This window comes from Xenopus tropicalis, chromosome 4 (genome assembly GCF_000004195.4).
Source record: "Xenopus tropicalis strain Nigerian chromosome 4, UCB_Xtro_10.0, whole genome shotgun sequence".
NCBI lineage: Eukaryota > Metazoa > Chordata > Amphibia > Anura > Pipidae > Xenopus > Xenopus tropicalis.
In genome coordinates, this window is record NC_030680.2 from 52132201 (window position 1) to 52144556 (window position 12356).

The window sequence follows — 12356 nt, forward strand, 5'->3', positions numbered from 1 at the left end:
TGTACAGGGAATTGTGCGGATTTGGAGGATGCAGGCTGAGGACAGTCGATTAGTGTTACATTTTATTTGAGTCTCAAAGTAGTCAGCTAGATCAGCAGGAGAACAGGGGGCCGGACTTAGGGACTTAGAACTGTTCCAAACCATATTATTACATTAAACAATCATAAAAGGCTGCATATTATTTAACTGACGTTTATTGCAAAGTTGCTTGGAATTATGTTTACTTTTCAAAAAGCTCAAGTTGTGTTAGGGTGGAGTTCCCCTTTAAGCATAGTGCTCCATATCACTGAAAGACCCTGTTTCTAGAAAACCCAAGGTTCTAAGCATTGTGCATATTTGATCCAATATGATATATTTACGCACCCTGAGAAAACTAAGCACTGACTGACCTGCTTAGATGTATAGTGTTTTTTATATGGAAGAACTAAATATTTTCAAAAGGTTGTATATGTTTTTGAAAAATGCTTTAGAGCAACACTTTTGTGTGTTATGAAACTGTCTAAAAGAGGTTCTCCTTTATTAAAAAAAAACAAAACCTGTTAACTGTGCCTTGTAATGTTTGGCCAAATGTTTGGCTAGTGCATGACTCTCTTGCAGTTGTTGCAAGTCAGCTGGTGACAGCTTTCACCCTCTGTTTTGCTTTCTTCCAATGAAATGGTTTTTTAATCCTTTGTTTTTGGGAGCAGGGTAACTGCTGGCCATGGAGGAGATTCCACATCAGCCATATCTCTGCTGGCTTCAGGCTGTGCACAACCATAAGGTCTCTGTAGAAGCAGGGATTAAATGTCTCCATATGAGGAGCAGCTGAGGGCTTGGTGATTCCAAAAGTTTTAAAACCTTCATGCATAACTGGTTTAAGGTTTATTCTTTGCAAGCACATGCCCAGAAATACATCATCAATAGGGAAAAGCTCTACTTCTTGGCAGGCGTGGGACAACTTTTTCATTGTGATCCCTGACATCAAAAATCCTCCCCCTCCTGCATAGGGTGGGTACAACCCAAGACCATACATTGTTTCTGGAATGTAGTATTTGCTTTTTTTGGAGCGTATTGGTCTTGCTTGATTTATAATATCTCCAACAAATAAGTCTTCTGAGGCATTTTGGTTTTGCAAATAATTGATCAAGTTTTCTACATTGACAAAAACATCAGCATCCCCTTTAAAGATAAATTTAACATTTCCACAAAACTCTTCTGCCCAGCTAAGAAAATGGATCTCTTTTAAGGTAAGGTTGAAGAAAGTATCGACGAAATCCCATAACAAAATGTCTTTGTAGTAGTGACTCTCCTGATGCATAAGGGATTCCCACATGGACACGGCAGTCTTATTCTTTGGAGTTCCTAAAAGAAACACTCTTTGAACCCTTACCCCACTAATCATACCTTCCCGACCCCAGGTTTTCCGTACACTTTCACGACGGTCAAATTCTTCTACTATGGATTTTACAGCAATAAGAAGAAATGGATCCATTGTGGATCTCTTGCATTTATTTGGTTGGTTAATCATGAGACTAAAGTTTCGAAAATCTTTACTCCTGAGGTACAGTTGGAAGTCAAAGGGAGGCTCTGTTGTTGGCGATGAAATTGAAGCCTTGGGTTCCTTGTTGCTCACCTTATAATCATCAGAGAGAAGTTTGGCCTTACCCATGCTTTTAGGTTTGTCCACGTAACCTTTTGTTTGTTTGTCCAAGTAACTTTTCCCAATCTTTATCAGGCTCTTTGATTCTTTGCTTTTCTTATAGTAAGCAGTTTCTTGTTTATTGGTTGGTCTCATCAGACTGTACAGTAAGGTACAGAGAACGATCACTAGGAGAAGGGTGCAGAGGACATCTCCCTTTATTCGAACTCTCATTGTTTACAGAAATTGCCAAGGATTAAAGACTCCTTGATTCATGGAGCAACAAGTGCGATCCCATCTAAAACAAAATCAACATACAAACCTGAATATATCATCATTTTGTGTTATCAGTCAATATCTTCTAAGTGCTGCTCAGATATTCATTTGTCTATGATTTATGCCATTATAATACTACTACAATGAAAAACATTTTATATATATATATATATATATATATATATATATATACAGCACTCCTAGGATTTAAAGAATTGTGAGCAAAATGAAAATGCAAAAATAGAAAGGTTTTATTACTTGAGCAGGGTATACAATAGAAATGAAGGCACACCTACTAACATGGTTTAGATTTGCTCCAGTGTAGTAGCTATTGGCAACCAGACATTTGATTCCATTATTATAACTACATTTGACCTCCTGCAGTTCTCTGAAAAGTATTATAGCCACTGCAGGTTTAAAGTCAGAAGCATTACCATAGCTGAGATCCAGCAGAGTATGGAGGCTTGCATAGAGATCTAAGGGGCAGGCCAGCAGCACTTCCTGGGATTTAAAAGCAATGTTACTGTGCTTGAGGGATGTGCAACCATTCAGTCATTGTAAAGCACATGTGGGAAGTGCTGTTTCTATGAAGAGCTGCTCTGTGTAATGGATGTCAATGCATTTATTTTACAAACAAGTCTTTATACTGTGCTGACCATTGCTTAGGTATAAGAGACTTGCTTATTTGCTCTTATTTACAGGATTAAATAATAATAAATACGAATTAACAAAAGAAACTTCTGACGTTTATATTCAGACAATAATTTTCATGATTATAATAATAATGTTAAAGGGGAAGATCATCTTTATTTGAGTTTTAGTATGATGCAAATTGAGTAATTATATATTACTCAATATTATTATTATTATAATATATTTTTACGGAGCAACAGTTTTGCGGAAGTCAGTGACCCCCATTTTGAAAAACTATAAAAAAAGACCAATAAAAACACTGCTAAGAATAGGACTTTAACATTCAGTCAACTTAAAGGTAAACTACCCCTACCCCAACTGCTCCCACTAACTGCTTTGTAAAAGACTAATACCCTACCCTTAACTCAGGTGTCTTTGAACCAAGGTAAGATATGTGCTATTAAATTGCCACTGCCTCACAGGGTTGCTTGCAGTGTTCCTCTGTTTCCCTGAAAACCATATGCTGGAAAGGCAGCAGTCTATATAACCTGAATAGTGAATGTGTATCATGTAAAGTCCTCCCTGTAGGATTTGTACATTTTTCCCAGTTGCTCAACAAATGCACCACTGGGCTTTAGCCAGGTATCTGTGTACATATGCACCCAGGCTGCAAGAAAAAAAACATTTGGTGAAGATCCAGATTATAAACGCCATATCTAGACTATACTAGCAATAATGTAAGATCTTTGGGGCAGGGCCCTCTTCACCTCTTGGTTAACGGTAACTGGTTGCTTTGTATGTTAATCTGTATGTAGTTTTGTATGTACGGTGCTGCAGAATATGTTGGCACTTTATAAATACATGTTAATAATAATAACAATTATTGGGGATTTTGCCTAGGAGAGACTGCCTAACAGTCATGTGTAATTAACTAGTTGTTAATGAACTCCTGTTCCCAGCATCCTCTGGAGGTTTTTCTCGGGTATTCTTCTACAAGAATCAGTTAATTGACTAAATGATTCCCACCCACTATCTATGGACACCTGCGTCTTTGCTATCAGGAGCCTTTGGTAAGACATTTTTTTTTTTTTTATTTAGCACTGGGCAATATATGTAGGGCTGTTTTCTGGTGTGCCTTGTAATTTTGCAATATGCTTTTTGAGAAAACAAATCAGATGTTGTCTTCTGGTACCTTATAATTGTTACAAGCCCTATGAAATATTAGTGTTATACTAATATTTTGTATCCAGTACCTCTAAATCCATGAGATTTGACCAGTGCTGTACAAACTGAATAACCCCAAGGCACATACAAGGTTAGATTCAGGCTTTAATAATAATAGTTTCAATCAATGTATAAAAGATCTAATGTGATTGCGAAGGCAACCACAACCCACAAGGAAGATCTGTGCCTCTGAATATGCCCCAGTAGCTCCCAATCTTCTTTTCTGCTGATTCCCTGAACATGATCTGTGCTGTGCTGCTGTCAGTTACTGAGCTAAGGGACTCATGCACAATATATAAATATACAGTATATATATATATATATATATATATATAGAATATAAATGTCACAATATAAGGCTGATAATTACTACATGGCAGCTCAGAAACCATTAAAATTACCATCAGAATGTGAGTGTCGCAAACACTTTCCTAGATGGGCGATGAAGATCAGATTTCATAGAATCATACAAAATCTCATGCTGTTGCATGGAGGATCAGATTAAATCTGTCCCACAAAATCTGATAAAAAATATTTGTGGAATAATAACAGGAAAAATTAGTGAGAGGAAAGCTATTGGTAAGCATTAACCCTGAGCTGCATTAATATTTTTACTGGTGCAGTAATATTTCCAACCCAAGTCATGTTTATTTGGATTATGTTGACCATTGGTAGATATCTTCCTTGCTTGGTTACTAGGTATACATTGTTACTGCGAGTTAGATATTCCCCAGAGGGGTGTCCTAAACAGTGGATGGGTGAGATCTGAGGTGAATGCATAAATACTCTTGTCCTGGACTTTTGTGTTACTATAACTGGGTAACTGACACATCATATAGCCTTGTGATGAATTAAGTGGCAACCTAGCCAAATGCTGAACAAGTAAGGTTCAAAGGTCTCTGTAAATTATATTTTAATAGTAGTAAAAATGATATCTAAAAGGAACAGTAACATAAAAAATGTGTTTTAAAGTAATTCAAATCTAATGTAGTGTTGCCCTGCATTGGTAAAACTGGTGTGATTTAGAATAGAAAATATAATCTATATAAATAAGCAACTGAGTAGCCATGACGGCAGCCATTCAATCTGAAAAAGAAAACGCACAAGTTACATTGCAGATAGCAGATAAGCTCTCTAGAACAGAATGAGAAGTTCTTAAATGGTCATTAAATGCCTGTCTTGTATAAAAAAAATAGTAATTTCTTATTTGTACAGTCAAGAGATACAAATGATAAATGGGGAAAAAAACTGGTCCTTTAATGCCAATTTGGTAGGGGAGGAAAAGAGCAGACACAGGAAGGCTGGTATTTGACATGTCCCCCTTATAAAGTGATGGACAGCCAAGGTCTGTAGTAAAACCATAAAAAAACCTACATTTTTACTTACAAACACAAGTAAGAGGCAAACTACAAATTTTAGGAAATGTTCTTATTATGTGTTTTTTTTACAATCTGTTAAATTATATTGGTGGAATTCTTCAGATTTAATGGATATTGGAGTCATTCCTAGGTTTGATTGCTTAATAAACAGTGTAACAGTGTGTTCTTCATTAAGTCAAAAGGGGTGTGTTCATAATGGAAATATGGTTCCCATCCAGACACAATTAGGTGTAGATCATCATATAAACGGCACAGTCTGTCACAGGAGATGTTGTATAACTATAACTGCCTCACATATCTTATCGCTTTTGTAAGGATTCTGGGTAGTTCTATAACATCATCCTAATTACCCCAAAGCAACAAACCTATCTTCCTGTTCCCCTTCTAACTGGTTTGTGAGGGCAAATGCTTTGACTAACAGTGCCTGCAGACATAAGCATCCAGGCTGCCCCAAGCCTCTGGCAACACCTTTTCTACTATAAAATATCACCTTCTCCACCTCTTCTTCAAAACCAAAAGGAAAAATGTAATTTAAATTCCAAACTACCCAAATAATAATTGTAAGAATGCATATCTTCCCCGCTTAAGTAGAAGACCTCGGTATTTGGCATTTACTGGATACTAGCCGATGGCCCGAGTCTCCATTCCATACATAGTCCTTTGGTAGAATTAAATTACAGCATATGTTTCCTTTTCATTGAGAATACAATCAGTCACATTTAGGAAATACACTGGCATGCCTGTTGTTACTTGACTCATTGGGGCTCATTTATAAACTGGGCAAATTTGCACCTGGGCAGTAACCCATGGCAACCAATAAGAAGTTTGCTTTTATTGTTCTACCGGCAGCTGGCTGAAAAATCTAATCAAAGATTGGTTGCTATCAGTTACTGCCCAGGTTCAAGTTTGCCCACTTTTAATAAATGAGCCCCGTTGGTTTTACTGTAATTGTGAGTTACAGGCAGGCAAAGTTAACACCATTCAGTTACTCCCCAGCAGCAGAGTGCTCAGTATTGCTGTCTTCTATTGCTATCTGGAATTTCCTGTTTTATTTCTCATATTTAACTAATAATAGAAGCATCTGTTTGTACAGCTTGCCCTGAGAATCATGTGATCATAAGTCCCTATGGGAAAAACAAGTCTTTACCAGTCCTATCATCTAGTAATGTCATTATAAAATCTGTCCAAATACCCCTAACAGCAAACTACAATTTAGGTCTGTCACTATTCAGAATTGCTGCAATGAACTAAATCAGTAAATTAGAGGTCCAATGGCAGAAAATTATGTGACTTTGCCATGTTGAGTTGCGTTTGGTGTGGGTGAGGTGGTATCAGTTTATGTCCTTATTTCCTTTCCAGTTCTGCCTAATAGGAACATCTCCTGGGCCTATCAATCAAACAGAAAATGTATGTGGAGGAGTGAAAATGTTTGGTTATAAATATTGAAAATGAGTGGAAATGGGTGACGTTCTAGGGCGGGTTGATGTTTGTGTGTGGGCTGTTATCAAGAGCTCCAAGCAAGACACAGCAGCCTTGTTTTTTTTGTCCACAGATTTGGCTGTATAACTGGCCATTTTCATAAACATGTTTTAGCAACATTAGTAAAGATCCAAAATGGAGTGGAATAATTAGGATTAGAACAGACTTAAAAGGACATAAATGCTGAACTGCAGCACGAGTACAGGGCAGCTACCAATAAAATTACAGAATTTAAGGTTAACCATGATTACCTAGCAGACCTAAGATAGAAAGATAAGTGGAACCCGTGGCAAAAACAAATGTAAGAATAAAAATATGTATTTTATCTCACAGTGCCATTTAACACATATATCTACCATGATCACTATGAACATATGTACTGACTCAACTTTAAAAATGGATACTGTACCGTTACCTTGATTTTATAATGTCTTTCCTTTTTCTTTTTGGAAAATAAATAAAAACATAGTTCAAAAAAAAAAAAAAAAGGACATGCTTAAAACATATATTCAGATAAATATTATATAAACAATATATCCATAATCGAATTGAAACATAAAAGATCAAGTTACATTTTGGATTTGGCCTTAATAAGATACTGAATATATTTATAGCATTCCTGGGTATGGCAAATTCTGTTTTCTATAATTTTTTAATGTAAAGGCTTCCAAAATGCAATAGCATACTTAGAGTGAAAAGATGTCAGAACACTATAAAGAAATGGTTAGCATAGGGCAGGCAGAGTATGGCACACACAGGCAGCTAAGGGCAGGCAGAGTATGGCACACACTGGCAGCATAGGGCAGGCAGAGTATGGCACACACAGGCAGCATGGGGCAGGCAGAGTATGGCACACACAGGCAGCTAAGGGCAGGCAGAGTATGGCACATACAGGCAGCATAGGACAGGCAGAGTATGGCACACACAGGCAGCATATGGCCAATAATTATTATTCATTATTTTTTATAGGTTGTGTATAATTTGCTTTTTTCTTCTGACCCATCCAAATGGGGGCCACTGGCCTGAGCAGCCCAAAAACTATTGCTCTGTGAGGCTACAATTTTATTGTTGTTGTCATTTTCAACACTTAACTTTCAATTTAGGTGTTCTCCTATTCATATTTTGGTAACAGAAGAAGTTATTCTATTCTGCTGTTAGCCACGGTATGGCTGGCACTGTTCCTGTTGGGAAACTAAACTTTTTGTATAATGATGTTTGCCGGTTATGGCTGTTATAAAATCTACCAAACTGCGGTGGTTTACAGCCAGTCTGTTTCTCAGTAGTGCATTAGAAATCGCTAGCTCATGCTGGAATCAGCCAGTAAGGGAAGGGTAAACCTGTCAGCAACTCACAGAATGAGTGTGGATATTGCAGCTGCAAAAAAGAAAATGTTAGGCTGAACCTCCAAGACATTTCCTATATATTCATTTATTCTGGTTTAATAGAATTTACAAGAATAACATGCAATAGAAAGATGATAGAATGGACCAGTAAGGTTTTCTCACTTCCAAAGGGGAAAAGGCAGAATAGTCCAGGGCAAAGCATACATTACTTTTGAGCCTTCATTAATGTATATACTTTTGTTGTAAAACTTGAGCCTACTAACAAACAACAAACCAATAGGGCATTTGTAACAAAAGATTCTGGGGCTGACAGTGCATCAGCTGGATCTAATATTCACTAATGCAATGAGATCAGTTATTCTTTCCATTTATAGTGAAAGATGGAAATGAATCAATGACAGATGCGTGCATTTATTGCTCTTTGTTTCCCGACATAAAGACAACCCTTACTCCACCTCACAAATCCTACCAGGGAAGGTTTATCACTTACCCTCACAGTTCTACTTATTCCCAAATCCTTTTGTCTCTAATTTCATGGATTTCCCACATACAAACTGTCTTAGAGACGGAACCGAGCCATGGAGAGCTGTTAGACTCTGAAAGTGGAACCAGTGCTGGGAATGATGTGGCAACAAACATGAAATCCTTCCCCCTCCTGGAGCAGCAAAAGGAGTGCTGTGCAGCCAAGGAAAGTTGCAGAATACTGGGCAGTTCATCTGTCAGACAGGGCACCAGAGATAGAGACAATCTTGTAGCAAAGTAGAGGAATTCAATACAATCCCAATATATTTCATGCTTGTATTGAGCCTTTTTAGGTTTCTGTGTCTTGTGCTCTGTGTGTGTGCTTGACTCAGACTGCCAAATAAGCACATCTGGATTGGTTTCAGCCTGTGCATTCCACAGCCTCTACTACAGGAAAGGAAGTGTTTTTGCCCAGAGGTCTTTCAGCAGGACTGGACATGCAGTAGTGTCTGGAGATAGCAATCATTCTCTACTTCATATGCACATTCAACTGGAAGGGTAATTTCACTAAGTTTAGGAATTCTGTTAGAATCCCTCAAAATTAGCTATTTTCCAAAAGCGAGGTTTTGTTTTTTGTTTTTTTTTTACCTTTCAACAGATATATCCTTTGGTATCCCTGTCTACAACAGGCTTTTTCAAATTGTTGGCCGGCCATACTGTTTCTGCTCTATCTGGTACTAAAAGTGACATCATGCAACAACGTCACAGCTATAAATCACTGGTATATATTATGCAATATTATAAAGATAAAATATTTTAGTTTATAAAACCAGATACCACAATTGGAAATTGGAGGTTTCTAGCCATAATGAACATTACCAGATAAAAGCTTTATATATAAGACAAATCAATATGTAGGAAAGGCACTTTACAAAGGAAGAAATGTATCTCAATTTACATTTACAAAACCATTAAAATGATAGTTGTAAATTTACAGTAATCCCTTTTTATATAAGGTGTGTTTATTTAGAAAGATGTAAGCTGTATTCTCCACCAGAGGTCACAGACATGTTACAGTTATGGCAGGCACAAAGGTTGAATCTTAATCAACTGAATGTATCATATAATCTTAAAGGGATAGTTCACCATCATTTTGTATGTTATAGAATAGCCAATTCTAAGCAACTTTTCAACTGGTCTTCATTATTTATTTTTTTTACAGTTTTTGTATAATTTGCCTTCTTTGTTCCAGCGTTCAAATGGGGGCTAGTGGCACCAGAAGCCAAAAAACCTATTGCTCTGTGAGGCTACAATTTTATTTTTATTGTTACTTTGTATTACTGTTTTCATTCAGGTCCTTTTCTATTTATATAGCAGTGGGTTATTCAAACCACACTCTGGTCACTAAGTTAATTTTAACTATAGAAACCAGATACCTGTTGAAATTTTAAACTGGAGAGTCACTGAATAGAAAATGAAATAATAAGAGTTAAAGGTGAATGCCTTTTAAAGGAGAAGGAAAGGTACATTTAATGGGGGGTGCCAAAATGTTAGGGCCCCCTAATGATTAATCACATAAAACTGCACCAGCCCGGGGTAGTTGCTAGACAGCAATGCTCTTCTTTTTTCTGTCTTCGTATTGCTTGTGCAGTAGAGTAGAAAGCGAACTTCAACAAAAAGCCAACTTTTTCACTCTACTGTTGTTAGGTATCACATAAAGGGTGTTATAGACCCCAGTGGCTGTGTCACCCAAGAACCGGCTGTAGGGTACTTACACTGAATACACCCCTGTAATGAGTACTACAGGCTAGAGAACTGCGCAGGCACAGATAATAAGTAGCAGTAACTCAGAAAGGCAGCACCTGTTCAGATGTGAGAGCAGTCTGTGGGGGACAGTGTCAGTCAGGCCACACAACAGAGCAGTTTAAGAAGCCTAGCCGGCTCAAACACAGAAATCAAAGACACACAGCCCAAAGGGATGAGACTAAGCGGATAGTCAGGAAACATACCAAAATCATGCACAGGAATCAACAACAACACAATACCAGAGGATTAGGAATTAGCAGGGTCAGACAGATTTCATAACACTATTTTCTAACTAAAGCACAAACGCTAAACAGAACCTGTTTGCTCAGGCAAGCAGCAAAGCAAGGCAGGGTCTATAAAAAGGTTTTTCCTGTTGCTTATTGGGGGAGAGGTGCAGGTAAGATTAACCCCTACCATTGCTGGAACTATAACAACTGCATGTTCGGCCCTAGGGTTGCTTGTTCGCAGGCTATAGTTGTAGGGGATTCAATTATTAGAAAGGTGGATAGGGTAATTTGTTGCAAAGACCCTACATGCCGAACTGTGTGTAGCTTGCCTGGTGCTAGGGTTCGGCATGTGGTGGAACGAGTGGACAAATTGTTGGGAGGGGCGGTCTTGGTACACGTAGGTACCAATGACAAAGTTAGAGGGGGGGGGAGGTCCTCAAGAACGATTTTAAAAAACTAGGTGAAAAGTTGAGGGTGAGGACTTCAAAGGTAATTTTCTCAGAGATATTACCTGTGCCACGAGCAACGTAAGAAGGCAGCGGGAGCTTAGGGAGATTAATGCGTGGCTGAGAGATGCAGGGAGGAGGGCTTTGGGTTTCTGGAGAACTGGGCTGATTTCTCAATCGGCTACAGGCTCTTTGCCAGGGATGGGCTGAACCTCAATGATGATGGTGCAGCTGCTTTGGGGGAAAAGATGGCTAGAGGGTTGGAGGAGATTTTAAACTAGAAGTGGGGGGGGAGGGTGCAGCGGGTAATTCTGTGGTAGACCGGATAGATGAGGTAGTGGGCATAGTAAGGGAAAATGGGGGAAGAGACTTGCTTCAGGGTACTGATAATGGCAGGGAAGTTGTTTACGCTGCATTCTCACGCCGGTACCAGTATTAAATGTATGTTTACTAATGCAAGGAGTCTGACTGGTAAAATGGGATAGCTGGAGGTACTAGCGTTGGAGCGGAAATATGATGTGATTGGCATTGCTGAAACTTGGTTGCATGACTGGGCAGTTAATATTGGGAGTTATACATTATTTCGGAGGGACAGGGGCAATAGAAAAGTTGGAGGAGTGTGTCTGTTCGTTAAGCAGGAATTAAAAGCAAATATTAAGAAGGAAGTGGTGGGGGTAACAGAGGGAGCTGAATCCTTATGGGTTGAGCTTCTCACAGATAGTAAAGAATCTACCAAATTAATTGTAGGGGTATGCTATAGACCCCCTAGGCAAGTGATAATAATGGGAGATTTTAATTACCCTGATATTGACTGGGGCAATAGTACTGCCAGGACAGTAAATGGGAACAAGTTTATAAACTTGCTGCATGACAACTTTATGTCACAGTTATGAGGAGCCAACCAGGAACCATGCTATACTAGATCTAGTGATCTCTAATGACCCAGAACGTATAGCAAATGTGCAAGTGGTTGAACCCCTGGGTAACAGTGACCATAATGTTATTTCATTTGATGTTTGGTGCAGGAAACAAATTTACACGGGGGCAACAAAGACACTGAATTTTAGAAAAGCAAATTTTACCCCCATAAGGGCAGCACTTCAGGGCATACATTGGGGCATTATGTTTTCTGATAAAAGCAGAAATGGTTGTCATTTAAAATGATATTAAATCATTACTGTTCTCAATTTATTCCATTAATAAGAAAAAGTAGAAGTGTTATGTGGCTTAACCCTGAGGTAAAGAAGTTAATAGGGGAAAAAAGGAAAGCTTTTAAGAAATATAAGTCAGAGGGGACAGTAGATGCATTTAATGAATATAAACACTATAACAAGTGTTGTAAAACAGCAATCCGGAAGACAAAGATAGAAAATGAGGAGCGCATTGCGGCCGAGGCCAAGACTAACCCCAAAAAGTATATTAATAGTAAAAAGATGCAGGTTGAGGGTGTGGCCCCACTGAGT

The 12356-nt window shown here is 38.3% G+C and overlaps 2 protein-coding genes across 4 annotated transcripts in view; one reads left to right on the forward strand and one right to left on the reverse strand.

The window, feature by feature from the left end:
* Positions 1 to 190: 190 nt before the first annotated feature.
* Positions 191 to 10983, reverse strand: b3gnt9 (UDP-GlcNAc:betaGal beta-1,3-N-acetylglucosaminyltransferase 9). Of its 3 annotated transcripts, none has more exons than XM_012962243.3 (2): positions 10959 to 10983; positions 191 to 1916 (listed from the first exon to the last, which is right to left on the reverse strand). In XM_012962243.3, exon 2 carries the CDS (start codon positions 1850 to 1852, stop codon positions 608 to 610), a length of 1245 nt encoding a protein of 414 aa, XP_012817697.2. In that variant the 5' UTR covers positions 1853 to 1916; positions 10959 to 10983; the 3' UTR covers positions 191 to 607. The 3 variants fall into 3 exon arrangements, with proteins under 3 accessions (XP_012817697.2, XP_002937219.2, XP_031756632.1); XM_002937173.5 differs by lacking the exon at positions 10959 to 10983 and adding an exon at positions 8443 to 10724; XM_031900772.1 differs by lacking the exon at positions 10959 to 10983 and adding an exon at positions 4153 to 4714.
* Positions 3579 to 12356, forward strand: part of pdcd2l (programmed cell death 2-like) — a 28862-nt gene continuing 20084 nt past the window's right edge. Inside the window, exon 1 of the mRNA XM_031900021.1 lies at positions 3579 to 3597. The gene's annotated coding sequence lies outside the window, so the exon portion shown is untranslated. The remainder of the gene's footprint in view (positions 3598 to 12356) is intronic.

Excerpts from the sequence above, each read along its gene's own strand:
- b3gnt9 (XM_012962243.3), bottom strand. The coding sequence starts at position 1,852 with ATGAGAGTTCGAATAAAGGGAGATGTCCTCTGCACCCTTCTCCTAGTG.